At 50.7% G+C, this 15,856-nt stretch overlaps 1 protein-coding gene across 2 annotated transcripts in view; it reads left to right on the plus strand.

The window, feature by feature from the left end:
* Positions 1-15,856, plus strand: part of LARP1 (La ribonucleoprotein 1, translational regulator) — a 915,090-nt gene that overhangs the window by 599,036 nt on the left and 300,198 nt on the right. For both annotated transcript variants that reach the window (XM_078653680.1, XM_078653681.1), the window contains exon 12: positions 11,645-11,768. In XM_078653680.1, the coding sequence (XP_078509806.1) occupies positions 11,645-11,768 (124 nt within the window). The remainder of the gene's footprint in view (positions 1-11,644; positions 11,769-15,856) is intronic.

The raw sequence follows: 15,856 nt of genomic DNA on the forward strand, positions 1-15,856 counted from the left end.
GCTACACCTCGACGCCTGTTTGCACCCGACATCGCCTGGTTCCACTCTGGTTCCACGGTAGTCACTGGCTAGTGACTTTGAACATTGTCCCCTCTGCTTTCAGGTCTTCACCTCTTCAGATCCACCCTTGGATCCACCGGAACTCTTCACATCGAGCTGCCTGCAGCAACTTCAGCTCCAAGCACCATCGACCTGCGTGACGATACCCGACACTACTTCGACCCTATGCACCCGCTACCTGTGGGTGAGGTAACTCAGCTCCGCCGGTGTTCCCACACTGGTACACACCTCTAGTGTCTGTGTCTCAAGTTTCAGCTTTCTAGGTCACTCGGAAGGTTCCTTTATAACTAACTTTGTACTTTTTACGTACCATTGACATTGCATTGGTAAAGCGTGCACTTTCCGCACTGCTCCCGAGTCCTGCGGGCCTTTCCCGACTTCTTCACTGCTAGTCCCGAACAGCTCCAGCGATTCCCCAGGCCCTAGGCCTCTTCACTTTAACCATAGTGGTTCTTATACCACTATTTTAGTATATGGTTTAGGTGGCCCCTAGGGCTCATCCATATTGTGCAACTTTTGTGTATTTAAACTGTGTTTTGTTTTAACGCATTTGCTTCTGTGCTCATAAAGAGTATCAGGGATATTTGTAGTAATAAATCCATATATATTTTCAATATATATCTGTGTGGTGTCCTTTCATTTGGTATTCAAGGGATTGTGTATGGTAAAACAGCTTGCTTCACATGCCTTTACAGAGTTTAGCCTAAGACTGTTTAGTCCATGCTACCCCTAGGATAGCTTGTCTATAAGGTTGACTTTACAACCTGCACCATAAGGGTTGCTTGGCCTGATACAAGGTGATCACTAGAACTAGTGAGAATCATATATCAGGCCAACTTCTCACAATAGCTCCGGGAGTCATCACCAGTCTTCGGGCGCGAAGTCCTCAGGTAAGAGGCAGAAGAAGTCGAAGAGGCGTCATCGCTCTTCCGAATCCCCCCCGACGCTCACGCGACGCAGCCGGGTGTTCGGGCGACGCAGCCCTCGCGGCTCTGCCGGAGCCGCAGGCGTCGCGGCCTGCTCCACACCCGCCGGTCCCTGGGCAGGACGCGACGCCAGAGGAGATCGAGGCCTTCCTCATGGCCATGAGGTCGCTCACTCCTCCGTCTGGTTCCGCGGCGCCTTCAAGCCCAGCGGTCCCAACTGGGTCCCCACGCGGGCCGAGTGCTTTGGCCCCGGCGCCGTCGGGTGCTGCGGCGCCGACTACGGTCCCGATGCCGCAGGGTCCCGCTGGGTCCAGTTCCGGACCTTGGTCGTCGCCGGTCGACCTTACGACCTTGCCGGCGCCGGCCTCCAGGGTGTTGCCCCCGCGCCATCAAAGGACGGCGCCGTCCCTGATCCTACCCTTGATTCTGGTCCCGACGCCGCTTGGAGATTTCTATTTCCATTTCTACGACCCAGCCCATCCTTTGCTCCTGAATACCAGGGGATGGGTGACGAGGGGGATTGGGAGGGGTCCGAGGACCCTCTGGCACGTGAGTGCCGGTTTTCTCAGGTCTGGACAGGTGAGCTTGGGGAGGCCAGTGGTCTGGACACTTCGCCCGACACTGGTTTTGTCTCCCGTCCTACCGTGGCTACAGAGGAGGGGGCTGCCTAAAGTGTGGTGCCGACGCGGGCTGCCAAGGCCTTGGGCCTTGAGCTCCCGTCACGGCCGTGAGGACTAACCTCCTCACTGAGGTCCTTAAGCCGTAGGCAAGCTTGGCCGACCCTCTGCTGCTGTTTAATGAGGCCTTGTCAGACATTCTTCTGGGCACTTGGTCCAAACCCGCTACAGGTCCGCCTGTAGACAGGAACGTGGCTAAGCGCCACCGCCTGGCTCCGGGCGACCCTTGCTTCCTGTCCACCCACCCCACTCCCGAGAGTCTGGTCACCCTGGCCTCTAACTCCCAGACCACATTCCCGGAGGCTCCCCCCGATCGGGAATCCAAGAGGTATGAGCAATATGGAAAGAAGGTATTCTCCTCCCTGAGTTTGGGATTGCGTCAGTCAATACCGCATGCCTCTTGGGCCGTTACACCCACTCTCTGTGAAACACGGTCGCGCACGTGCTGCCACAATACCCGGAGGAGGTCCGGACTAAACTCGCCCTTGCGGAGGGTCGAGATGCAGCACGGTATTTCATCCGGTGTGGGCTGGATACCCAGGACTCACTGGGCAGAGCGATGGCAATGACGGTGGTGATTCGTCGCCACGCCTGGTTGAGGTCCGCCAACTTTTCGGCTGATGTCCAAAACACCCTTATGGACATGCTGTTTAATGGCCGTCGCCTCTTTGGCGACAAGGCTGACCATGCGCTTGAGCGCTTTAAGGACTCCAGGGCTACGGCCAAGTCCTTGGGCCTCTCGGCCCCGTGCCAGCAATCGTCTGCCTTTCGCCCCTTTCGTGGCCAAGGAAGGGGCGCCCCCACACGTCCTGCCAGCCACGGGCCGCAGACTTCCATCCAGTGCGGTGGCGGGCGTGGAAACCGGCGTGGCGGCGGTCGGGGACAACGGCGAGGCCAGTCCACACCTGCCCCTGCAGCATCCGCCTCAAAACCTTCGTAGTCCGTGCTTTCAGGCCCATGTGACGCCAGTGGGGGGCAGGGTCTGCCATCACCACCACCACTGGCGCACTGTCACATCGGACCGGTGGGTGCTGCAAATCGTCCGAAGGGCTACTCCCTCCCCTTCGAGGCGTCCGCTCCAGCCATGCCACCTCAATACCACCGCGTGTCGGGTGATCACTTGAAACTTCTACAAGAGGAAGGTACGGCCCTCTTGGCCAAGGGGGCCATCGAGCGCGCTCCTGGGCCAGAAGTAGGGTGTGGTTGTTACTCCCACTACTTACTGGTACCCAAGAAGGGCAAAGGGGGCCTACGCCCTATCTTGGACCTACGGAACGTCAACGACTTCCTCCGGAAGGAGAAGTTCAAGATGCTGACATTGGCTCAGGTCTTAGCTGCCCTAGACCCTGGAGACTGGATGGTAGCGTTGGACTTGGAGGACTCCTATTAACACATCCCCTTCCTGCTGGCCCACCGACGTTACCTTAGGTTCATGGTAGGCCACGAGCACTTTCAGTTTACCTTCGGCCTTACCAGCGCCCCACGGGTGTTCACGAAAGTGATGGCGGTGGTCGCAGCTCATCTGCGCAGGTTAGGGGTTTGTCTTCCCCTACCTCGACGACTGGTTGTTGAAGGCGGGCTCGCCCCAAACAGTCGTCAGCCACATCCAGACTACGGCCGACCTCCTGCATCTGCAGGGGTTCTCCATCAATGTGCCGAAACCATACCTGTGTCCCTCTCAGAAGCTCCTCTTCATCGGAGCAGTACTGGACTCGCCGCAGTTTCGGGTTTATCCTCCTGAACAGCGGGTTCGGGTTATTCAGGCTCTGATTCCGATCTTTCAGCCTTTATCCCGAGTCTCGGTCAGGTTGACCCTGTGTCTTCTCGGTCTGATGGCCTCCTGCATCCTTATGGTGCATCACGCCCGGTGGCGGATGCGGGCACTGCAGTGGGACCTGAAGTTTTGTTGGGCCCAGCATCAGGGCAACTTGTCCGACCATGTCTTGATCTCGGAGGGCGCTGCAAGACAGTTGCAGTGGTGGCTCACGGACCGCGATTGGGTCAGCGGCAGATCCCTCTCCCTACCCCAACCGGAGCACGTAGTTGTGACGGAAGCGTCTCTACAGGGCTGGGGGGGGGGTCACATGGGAGAGGCGGAGATCAGAGGCCTCTGGTCTCCGGCGGAGTCCCAGCTCCATATCAACCTTCTGGAGCTGCGGGCGATCCGGCTTGCACTGAAGGCATTCCTCCCTTCTGTCCGAGGGAGTGTAGTGCAGGTGTTCACGTACAACACCACTGCCATGTGGTACTGCAACAAACAGGGCGGGGTGGGGTTGTGGACCCCGTGACACGAGGCTCTGCGCCTCTGGCAGTGGCTGGAACATCTGGGCGTGAACCTGGTGGTTCAACACCTGGCAGGTTCCCCGAACGCCAGGGCGGACAAACTCAGCCGTCTGTGCTTGATGGATCAGGAATGGCATCTGAACTCGGACGTGGCGCAAGGCCTCTTTCAGCAGTGGGGAGAGCCTTGGTCACAGAAGATAACGCGCAATGTCATCAGTCTGCCCGTTGGAATTTCCAAGGCGGCACTCGCTTGGAGACGCTTTTTGTCGCGAGTGGAGTTGCTGTCTATTGTACCCCTTTCCGCCTATACCACTTCTGCCCAGAGTGCTGCAGAAGATCAGGCGCGACCGGGCCCAGGTTGTCCTTGTGGCTCCGGACTGGGCACGAAGATATTGGTATCCAGAACTACTCAGCATGCCTGTCGATCCCCCGATTTGTCTGCCTCTTCAGGAGGACCTTCTGTCGCAGCAGCAGGTGACGGTCCTCCACCTGAACCTGTCCAGTCTCCACCTCCATGCTTTGAGATTGAGTGGCGACAGTTGAAGCCATTTGACTTGCCTCCTAAAGTTTGTAATGTGATTCTGGCAGCCAGGCGTCCCTCCACAAAATAGGTATACGCCTGCAGGTGGAACAGATTTGTGGCATGGTACACAACAAAGGGCTGTGGATCCACTCTCTTCCCCCCTTTCTGAGGTTCTCCTCTTCCTTCTTTCTCCTGCCCAGCAGGGCTCTGCTCTGGGCACTATCAAGGGCTACCTTTCTACCCTTGTCGCCTTCTTGAGTCTACCTGATCAGCCTTCTTTGTTCAAGTCCCCGATTGTTAACAGATTTTTGAAGGGCATCACTCATATGTTCCCCCGTTACTTTCGTTATGCCCCAGTGGGACTTGAACCTGGTTCGAACTTACCTGATGTGCGCTCCTTTTGAGCCGCTCCATAACGGTCCTCTTCGTCTTCTTACACTTAAGACTGCTTTCCTGGTTGCCATCACTTCTGCCAGGAGAGTGAGTGAGCTCCAGGCTCTCTCCTCTAAAACTCCTTTCCTTTCTGTCCATCCGGACAAGGTTGTGTTGCGGACAAGACCCTCTTTCCTGCCCAAGGTAGTCACAGCCTTCCACATCGGGCAGTCCTTGCCCACCTTCTTTCCGCCTCCGCATCCCTCGAAAGAGGAAGAGAAGCTCCACCGTCTAAACCCAAAACGTGCGCCCTCATACTATCTGGATCGCACACGCCAGTTCCGAGTGGATGACCAACTCTTTTTTGATTACGTGGGCGCTAAGAAGGGACAGGGGTGCATAAACGGACCATCTTTTAGTGGATCATGTTTTGCATCCAGGCGTGCTATTCTTTGGCTAAAATGGAACCTCCTGTTGGGCTGAGGGCCCATTCCACTCTGGCCACGGCGACTACTACTGCCCTGGGCCGGTTAGGACATATGTCAGGCAGCTACGTGGGCCTCGCTGCACACGTTCGCTAGATACTACTGCCTGGACAGCCAAATCCAGAGGGATGGCTTCTTTGGCCGTTCCGTCCTCCAGGACTTTCTGTGGTGATTATTGGTTCCCAGACCCACCACCGGGATTGGTATTGCTGGGGTATCTATTCTAAGGTAAGTAATCTATCACTAACGTGTCTTTCAGATGCACAAGGTACTACTTGTGTAATGATATATCTGTAAGAGACATTAGTTAGTGATAGATTCCTTACCGACCCACCCATCCTCCCCGTTCTGCGAACCGATATCTAGGGTTACGGTCATCCCCTTTTAGGGCCCTAGTTTCATGGCACCAGTGTTGGTTCTATCATAGCTCTGCGTATCTGGCGCGGAAAAGCTGTGTATCAGAACTGACGGCAGCGTGCATGGGCGGCGTCTAAGTACTCCGACGTCATACCGGTGCTAACGACGACGGACGTGGAGCCGTGGACGACGCCTGCCGGCGCTCAGGGGTATTGCTACGCAAAATTTTCCGGATCCAGTCTGACGCCTGGGGATATTCTAAGGTAGGCAATCTATCACTAACTAATTTCTTTTACAGATATATCGTTACACAAGTAGTAACTTGTGCTTCGTGTCGGGTTTCGTCGATGCATTCAATGGAGATCTGGAAAAGAAGTGCTGCAGGCGGCCAAAGGAAGAGTGTCCGGGTGGATCCAAGGGTGGATCAAAGAACTGAAGAACCTGAAAGCAGAGGGGACAAAGTCTGGGTCAATAGCCAGTAACCAGGAAGGAACCAGGCGATATCGCGACGATCTCAAGTGAAGTGGTGAAGCTTGTCTCTGCAGCCACGAGGACCAGGAGGTGTCGACGACAACCAGAACCTGAATTCGAGCTGTCCCACGAAGGATATAGTTGACTGCGGTGTCGGTATCCGGATTGGACCAAACAAGCCTTGGCAAACGCAATCCACGCAGTAAGTGAAGATTGGCTTCTAGTCAGACCAGCAAAGTCTGGGGAGTTTTTCCTTTGCAGGGAAGCTGGAACAATCCTGGAGCAACCAGGAAAGCAGTTTGGTTTCAAAGGTTTGCCTTCAGGGGGCTCACTAGCCAATGGGCTAGCAACCGGGAAGGCGCATTGAGCTGAAATGCAAGAGCAGGCCCCACGCGGCACTAGTGGAGTGTGGAGGGCTGAGCTTCGGTGAAAATGGAGCTCGGGTCTGGGGCTTCTCATACCCCAATGCACAACTGCAAGGGTGCCTCGGTAGTTGCACTGTTAGCAAAATGCAGGATGTCCAGGGTGGCGAGTACTCCGGCGACGTCATCCCGGCGCCAACTACGACGGACACGGAGCCGCAGACGACGCCTACTGACGTGCAAGCGGACTGCTACGCAAAAGTTTCCAGATCCAGTCTGATGCCTGGGGATATTCTAAGGTAAGGAATCTATCACTAACTAATGTCTCTTACAGATATATCGTTACACAAGTAATAACTTGTGCTTATGGTGCTGTGGAGTTCGTAAATGACAACCTCCCAGCACCATATACTCTTAAATGGCATCACTACACTTAGTGCCCAGGAAAGGCCCTGGGTACTGTAGGGGCACATGGCTCATGCACCTGGGCCCTCACCTCTGGCATAGGGCACCCAGCTAGAGGGGTGACTGAAGTATGCCAGGGCAGTGGGTTCTGTGGGCAGGGCACACACGGATGTGTGCCATGTCGACTCTTGTTTTAGTTCTGTACTTAAGCACTCAGCCTGCAAAGGCAGTGTGTGGGTGCCAGGGTACAGGGCCCCTGAGGGTGGCACAATAAGTGCTGCAGCTCTCAGGGGCCTTCTCTGGTCACCATGCCCTGGGTACCTAGGCTACCATTTACTAGGGGCTGACAGGTGGCCAGAGATGCCAATTGGGTATTTTGTTTCAGCATAGTTTTTCTTTTTAGGGAAGGAACACAGGCCCTGGGTACCTGATTGGCAGGGACTCTGGGCACACCCAGTCAAAGCACATCAGCAGTTCTGGAAAAAGTGGGGGCATACCAAGGCAAGAAAGATGGCACTTTCTCACAGCACCCCAACTGGTTCATGACAGTACTGACAACTCAGAAAAGCGACGATAGGAGGAAAGATGGCCCTCCAGTAAGACTCTTGAGGACAGAAAACGATTCAAAGACACAGTCAACCGATACCCCCTCCTCCTGAAAAACACAAAGATTACTTCCCTAGCCACCCGCATCAAGGACTGATCCAACCACTTTAAAAACTGTTCAACATATTCGAGGAGTTCACCAACCCTTCAGCAACCAAAAAACATCACACCCTCGCAAGCTCTGACACCCTCTCTGACTTTCACAACAAAATCTACACCATCTACCTAGACTCCGCACCCCAACACCTACTAAGGACGACACCAACCTCCTCAAACCCACCCAATCCAGCTCACCTCATGGTACACCCTCACTGAGAAGGAAACTGCGTCCATCATGAGATCCATCTACTCCGGAGCCCCAGCAGACCCCTGCCCCGCCACACCTTCAACCTCGGCATTCAGCCCATCAGCAAAGAACTCACCAAGGTCCTCAACTTCACCCCTGAAATGGAAACATAGCTATGTAAAGCTGTTGCTGAAGAAACGATCCGCGAGCCCAAGAACTACCGACCAATCTCCCTGCTCCTCCTCCCAGCCAAGGTAATCTGAAAGCTATCAACATCCAGCAACCCAGACATCTGGAGAATCACAACCTTCTGCACCTCTCCCTAGCAGGCTTCAGAGGAAACCAGGGCACTGAGACAGCTCTAGTTACAGCCACGGACTACATAAGTATGCAGCTAGACCACGGAGAAACAGCAGCCCTACTACTCCTTGACCTCTCTGCACCCATCAACGCCGTATCCTACCACACACATCAACAGACTCTAGCAGATCAGAATCAAAGGAGGAGACCTCAAGTGGTTCGCATCCTACCTCACAGAAAGAACGCATAAGATCATCCCCCACCCTGTCGTCCCCACACTTCGACTCCTCGCTCCCTAAGGACCTGACCTGCAGTGTACCTCAAGTCTCATTGAAGACACTCCAACATTTACATGACCCCCCCCCCCCAACATAGTCCAGAGCCACTGACACAACATCATCTCCTATGCTTTCCACACCAAACTCCTCCTTTCCCAGACAAACAACCCAGTGACCATCAAAGACCGGTTTTAAATTTGCATGAAGGATGTGGCTTTCTGGATAAACAACAACTCTCAAACTCAACAGACAAGACAGAAGTACATATCTTCAGGAAAGGCAAGGATACCCTATGGAACAACGAACGGTGGCCACCTGAGCAGGGCCCTACGCCCAAACCTTCAACCATACCTGCAACCTTTGCATCATTTTTAACATCCAGCTATCCACGAAGAAGCAGGTCAGTGCAGTCTCCTCCACTTGCTTCCTCACCCTCCAAATGGTCAGGTAGGTCTTCAGACGGCTCCCACCCAACATCAGGTGAACTGTCACGCAAGCACTCGTCACCAGTAGACTACTATAGTAACTCCCTCTACGTAGGAGTCACCACCCAACTCATGAGGGAACACCAGACCATCCAGAACACAGCAGTCACTCATCATTGACCTCCACAAACGCTCGCATCACCCCTCACCTCAGGAAACTTCATTAGCTACCAGTCGTGAAGAGACGTCAGTTCAAGTTGCTCACCCACACTTACAAGGCACTGTACAACTATGGACTGGCGTACGTCAACAAATGAGTGAATTTCCACCAACCTGCCAAGAAACTTCATACCAGATCCCTCTCCCTAGAAGCAAACCAGTACATCTGCTGGGCAAACAGCGGAAGCTGCTCCTTCTCCCACCAGACGGCTAAGACCTGGAACACGCTTCACCTGCCCCTCAGAGCCTCATCACTCCAACAGTTCAGGAAGGACCTCAAGACCTGGATGTTCAACCAATAGGAACAAGTAGCATGATCCCACAGCATGACCCCACATACCTAGAGACCCTCATGAGTGAAGCAGACTTGTTATATAAATCCTGAATGATTGATGGTTAAGGCTTGTGAAAATTACATATTGTGAGAAGGATGCTTAAAAAAATTGAGGGAGTGACACAATTTGTTTTGAGGCTTGAGTGGAACCATTTCAAGGTGGTGCCGTTTATTGCAGAACTGTTTAGTCTTTGAAGTAGACAGTTTGTTCACTATATCAAAATCTGCTGAAAGGGAAGTAAGCAGAGTGCAGCCACTCTGTCGAATTTCATCCCAGATTACAATTAATATAACTTTAGTGATTCTTCCAGGAGGAAAAACCCAGTTTGTCTGATAGGTTTGTTCTCTCTGGAACATCTGCAATCTGAATGAATGCTGTTTTTTTAGCCATTTCCACAATATAGATAATTGGGTTCAGTCCTTTTTTGTCAGGATTGCTTTAAATCTAATATCTTTTCAAATTGTATGGATACTTTCCAGTTGATGATGTTTAGTTGATCTCTTTGGCTGGAACTGCCATCGAGGTAGCTTTTGGATTGAGCTTGTATATTTCAGGGGGCCCAGGTCACAGATTTCCTGATGGTACTAGTTGTTTTTATGAACTGATCAAAAGCACCATTGATGCTGGTGGTAGGGCAGTCCTAGTACTGCTCGACCTATCGGTAGCATTTGACACTATCCCTCATGCCAGGCTGCTTGACTGACTTCAGGAGATGGGCCTCAGAGGCATGGTTTGGAAGTGGCTGAAATCCTTCCTAGAGGACAAAAGGCAAGAGGTTTGGCTACCCCCTTATTCCTCTGGTAGCCGCAGTGTCTCGGTCAGGGACCCTCAGGGGTCGTCACTTAGCCCCACATTTAATATTTGAAGACCCTCACTAAATTGGTCGTCGTTTGGGACCAAAATAATATTTTACACAGATGATACCCAGACTGTTTTCTCCTTTGACAAGGGGGTGCCTGTTGAACAAGATGCTGTTTCCATTGGATGAGCTTCCTCTAAATGAAGTGCAATACAGAGACCTGGGTTCTCAGTATGGGGCATCATTTTGACCTCAAATTGGAACTGTGCTGGCCGAATGAGGCACCTCCACCCAATAATAAAGTGTAAACAGTTAATAACTTGGGTGCGAAATTGGACAGTAAATTGTCCTTCCATAATCAAATTAATTCTGTGGTAGTCAAATTTTCAGCATACTATGCTTGGCCAAGAAATTCCTGCACTTCCTGCCGGTCCCAATAAGGATTACTGTGGTCTTCGCATTGGTCATGTCCAGGCTGGACTACACCAATGCCTTATATTCAGGTTTTCCACAATCTCCTGCAAGGAAACTTCAAATAGTACAAAATGATGCCACCAGGCTCGCACGTTCTCTTTCTAGAGAGGAGCACATTTCTCCTTATTTCCAAAATTTGCACTGACTTCCGGTACACAAGCGGATTCTATTTAAGACTATTTGTCCGCTAGGATTTCTTTCTACGACCCTTTGAGAAAGCTGCGCTACTCCAACAATCACTTTGCAACGATTCTAAGCGCCTACCTTGCTAAATTCAGCAAGCAGTTTTTCTCTTTCTTGGGGCTAGCAGGCTGAAACAATCTTCCTTTAGAACTCCAGCTCACTAAGGATGAGGGACTGTTAGAGAAAATGCTTAAAACCGGTCTCTTTGTCCAGTAGAGCCCTGCTCACTCTTACCTTTGCCCTTACTGCCCTGTTAGTACTGGGACACTCTTGAGTAGCTGTGTGCTTTAGAAGTCTCATTTAACATAACATTATTTGTCCTTTGTCCATAGTACATTTAAAGAGCACAACCTCTGGATCTTTCTGGTTATCATTTGCCCTGGTTAGTAGATACAACTGGCAACTGATTTTTTTGCTTTTTTATCAGGTATTCTACAGTTTAGTGTCAGTTTTCTTTGGGGTGATTGGCACGCTCTAGGTTGCTACCTTGTCTACAGCATTATTTGATTTTCATAGTTTGAATATTTTTGTATTTTTAAATGTGATCACAAAAGGTCCCATAATACAGATGCCTATAACATAGTTACTGATGTAAATAAAACGGTAATTGTAGTGTTCTGATTTTTCTTCTCCTGGTTTTATTCTGCTCCAGCCCCTCTTGGGCCAGAACTTCCCATATCTTGAATCTCCTTACTTTAACAGTTAATTTATATGTGCAGCCATTGGTCTTTTACTCTAGCTAACAAGTTCTTTTAGGGACTTTTCACCAATCAAGTCTGTTTTTTCCATGTACTGAAGTTTTTTTTTTTATCATTTAGCAAGAAGTTGAGAATTTCAAGAAAGTTAACATGATCAGCCGGGAACAGTTTGATACTTTAACCCCAGAGCCCCCTGTCGACCCCAACCAAGAAGTACCCCCTGGCCCACCGCGATTCCAGCAAGGTAAAGTGTGACTTTAGAATAGTATAAAGTGTTATCTGTTTAATGTTTACCTCCTGTCCTCTGAGTGCAATTTAAGTGTTAAATATTATAACAAGAGTACTTTTGTCAGAGCTGTTTGAAGAGTGAATTTAAGGGAATGACAAATGATTGTACCTCACTTTCTCCAAGCTTGACTATCTTGGTGTGGCACAGACTGATACAGAATGAACCAAAAGAAAGCTATGTGTCCCGAGTTATATGTCCTGAGTTACATGTCCTGAAATTAAAGACTACATTCTAAAAGGGGTATCCTTTTTCTGCTTTAGGTTGATACTGCCTACCTCAGTTAGTCCCTTCATTGCCTAATAGCCAGTTCCTTTACCATAATACCTTGAACATGGATGTGTAATTAATGTGTTGTGCATAAGGGATATGGTGATCTGAAACAAGACAGTTGTAGATTCCTTACCTTACAATTACCCCCAGGCATCAGACGGGATCCAGAGAATTTTTTCTTAGCAATACCCCTGCATGCCTGTAGGTGGCATCGGTCGACTCCGCGTCAGACGTCTGCGTTGCGGTCGCTGGTATGACATCACAGTGCCTATTTAGACGCCGCCCCTGCGTGCTGATGTCCATTCTTCATTTTTCCCCACCAGCCTATCGCAGATCTGATTCTTCGACTCCATGTGCATGAGGGATGTCCCATCGCCGGACAAGTTTCAAGCCTTGTGACTCCCGTCATAAGCTGATGTCTGTGAATGATCCGCACCTCGTGTGTCCTTTGTGTCTGGTGCACGACCACAACCCAAAGTCGTGCTCCAACTGCCAGGCCATGAATCCAAAGTCTTTGCGGGAGCGGTCCAGAAAGTTATTGGAGGGCCATCGGTCGGCTCCGCGTCTGTCTCGTTCAAGAGGAATGCCTCGAGACTGCTCTCGGAGCCCCCACACCTCGTCGCAGTCTGTCTTTGAGATCTTTGGCTAGGTCCAAGAAGAAGGCGAAGAAGCACCGGCACTCTTCGCCTTCTCCCCTTCAGTTGGCTGAAGCGATGCAGTACTCTGAGCGGGGTCGCTCGAAGGCTGTCTCCGGTGCCTACTTAATGGACGGTGTAGGAAGCTGGCTCTGTATATACTATACCAAAATGAGGTGTTCGATTAATATGAGCGGCAGATTGTACACTATGCATTAGATCGCCACCTGGTGTTGGGCTCGGATGATGGCAGGTTGTTGTCTTCTTGGAAGAAGTCTTTGTTAGTCACGTGATAGGTGACTCCTCCCTTGGACAACACCGCGCATGGGCATCGGCTCCATAGTTAGATTGTTTTTTCCGCCACTGGGTTCGGATGAAAGTTTCTACGCTCCGGCTAGAAAAACACTTTTCAGCAACTTCAAAGAGCAGAACTCATACAAACTTCCAATAACTACCTTCGACATAGACTACAATACTTTTCGACGCCATCGTTTCCATTCCGGTCATCGAAGTGGGCCGTTAGGCCTATCGACACCGTGCGGCCTACACCACATGGAAAGAACTCAGTTCAAAAGATGCCCGGTATGTCAAGCAAAGTTTCTACATAGCGACCACCACGAGGTCTGCAACCTCTGTTTATCGCCGGAACACGACGAGTCGACCTGCACAGCTTGTGCATCCTTCCGAATGAAGAAAACCATCCGGGATCGGAGAGCACGTCGACACGAAATGAGATCAGCTCCAGTACCGGAAGACATCTTCGACGAAGAGGTTCCCCTCGTTCCCGAAGAAGACTCGCCTGATCTCCAGATCGTATTGGAGGCAGACTACTCCGATGATTCCATTCCATCGGGTCAGCACGTGAGTACTACTGCCCCTGCACCACATATTCTGCCCAAACAGAAGGCAACCGTCAGCACTCCGCCCAAAGGACCCAGTCGAGACCGAATACCTGCTTCGAAAGCCCCGCTTTCCAGCCCCGCTCTGAAGAAACCAACTAGGCCTTCTAGTGCCTCAACACCGAGCAAGCCTCTTCCATGGGCACCAAAAAATAAGGATGCCTCGGCGCCGAAGCCAAAAGACCCCTCGCCACCGAAGCCAAAAGACCCCTCGGCACCGAAGCCAAAAGACCCCTCGGCACCGAAGCCAAAAGACCCCTCGGCACCAAACAAGACCTGTCGGCATTCTAGCCTAAACCGGCACCGAAACCAAAAGAAACACCGGCTCCGAAGCAGTCTACTTCTACACCTTCGACGCGGAAGAACTCAAAGCCTGATTCCGAGGTGCCCAAATCCTCAAACATGCCTACAAAGCCGAAAACAACACCTTCGGCGCCGAAAAATATGCCACAGGACGTTATAACACCTCCCAAGGCTAAAGACACACGACAACCTCCTCTGGAACTGAATAAATCGATGCCCAAGAAGGTTGTAGAGCAGGAAGAACTTTTTAGACCAGATCCTCGACAAAAGAAGATCTACATAGACCCAAAAACAGGTCATGTAGGTGCTACACCTCACAAGAAGAAACCAGCAGAGGCACCACCCACACCTGTGGTTCCTGCCAAAAAGGACTGTGCGACATCTCCTATGCACCCTTCCTCTCCTATACCTTTCTTTCCTTCCTCTCCTGATCCTCCTCACATATCACCTCAAATCTCTCTTGTACATTCTCCATTATCACATTCCCCACAGCAGAATGATGATGAATACAATTTGGGTGGAGGGGAGGACATGCAAGACACTGATTCATACCAGGTAGATGAGGGTGTATGGGATTTTTCAAACCCAAAAAATTTACCTATATAGGATTTTACAAACCCACAAAATGTGCCTGACATCCCTGAACCGCAGTCATACCCATCTAAGCCTTCCCCCTCCAGAAGATACCATTGGTTTTGGTCAGCTGTTAAACAGAGCTGCTGTTTACCATGGAGTCCCTATGCATTCCGATAGCATAGAAGATTTTCTCTAGATACCTTTGAGCGGTCTCAGCGGTCTGCTCAAATTCTTCCCATGATCAAGGGGGTTATAAAACACGCTCCAGAGGTATTTAAAGACCCTGTACGCTCTAGAATATTAAACCCCAGAATAGAGAAAAAATATAGACCAGCACCCTCCGATCCAGTCTACATTAAAGGACATCTGCCACTAGACTCATTAGCTGTGGCCAATGCTAGGAAGAGGGCAAACTCTCAAACTTCTGGCGAAGCACCCCCACCTGACAAAGAATCCAAAGTAATTGACGCGTCAGGTAAGAGAATAGCTGCACAAGCTACAAACATCTGACGTATAGCAAATACACAAGCCCTCCTCTCTCGTTACGATAGGGCTCATTATGACCAATTAGAAAAACTACTTGAGCACCTACCAGATCAGTACAAAGATCAATCTACTAACCTTATACAGGAAGGTAAGTTAATATCCAGTGCCTCAATAAAATACGCGCTAGATGTCGCAGACACAGATTCTAGAGCTGTAAATACCAGTGTCATACTCAGTAGACATGCGTGGTTACGCATTTCAGGGTTTAAACAGGAAATGCAAACCACCATTTTAAACCAACCATTTAATCAGAACCAGTTATTTGGCCCAGAAGTAGACACTATGCTGGAAAAAATGAAGGAGGATACAGACACCGCAAAGTCTATGGGAGCTTTACAGTCCACACCAGCTAGAAGCTCCTTTCGTCGCTCCTCGTATAGAGGAGACTCCAAACAAACTGGAGCAGACACTACAACATCTTTCAAATCCCAAATAGTGGTATCAGTACAACAAATACATGTCTTCCCTTATCTGGACGACTGGCTCATAAAAGCCAAGTCATTCAATCAGTGTGTCCAACACACACATCAAACAATTCAAACATTGCACGACTTAGGGTTTATGATAAAATACACCAAGTCGCACCTGCAGCCTTCGCATGTACATCAGTATCTAGGGGCTACAATAAACACGTCTACGGCTCTAGTGTATCCCAGTCCAGCAAGGATACACAGCATTCAAGCCTTAGTCACAGCTTTTCAACACCAACAATCTCTGCAAGCCAGGGTGTTTATGAGACTGATAGGCATGATGGCATCTTGCATCCTCATAGTACCACACGCACGATTGCAAATGCGCCCATTACAAGAATGCC

Source organism: Lissotriton helveticus, chromosome 7 (assembly GCF_964261635.1).
Source record: "Lissotriton helveticus chromosome 7, aLisHel1.1, whole genome shotgun sequence".
Lineage (NCBI taxonomy): Eukaryota > Metazoa > Chordata > Amphibia > Caudata > Salamandridae > Lissotriton > Lissotriton helveticus.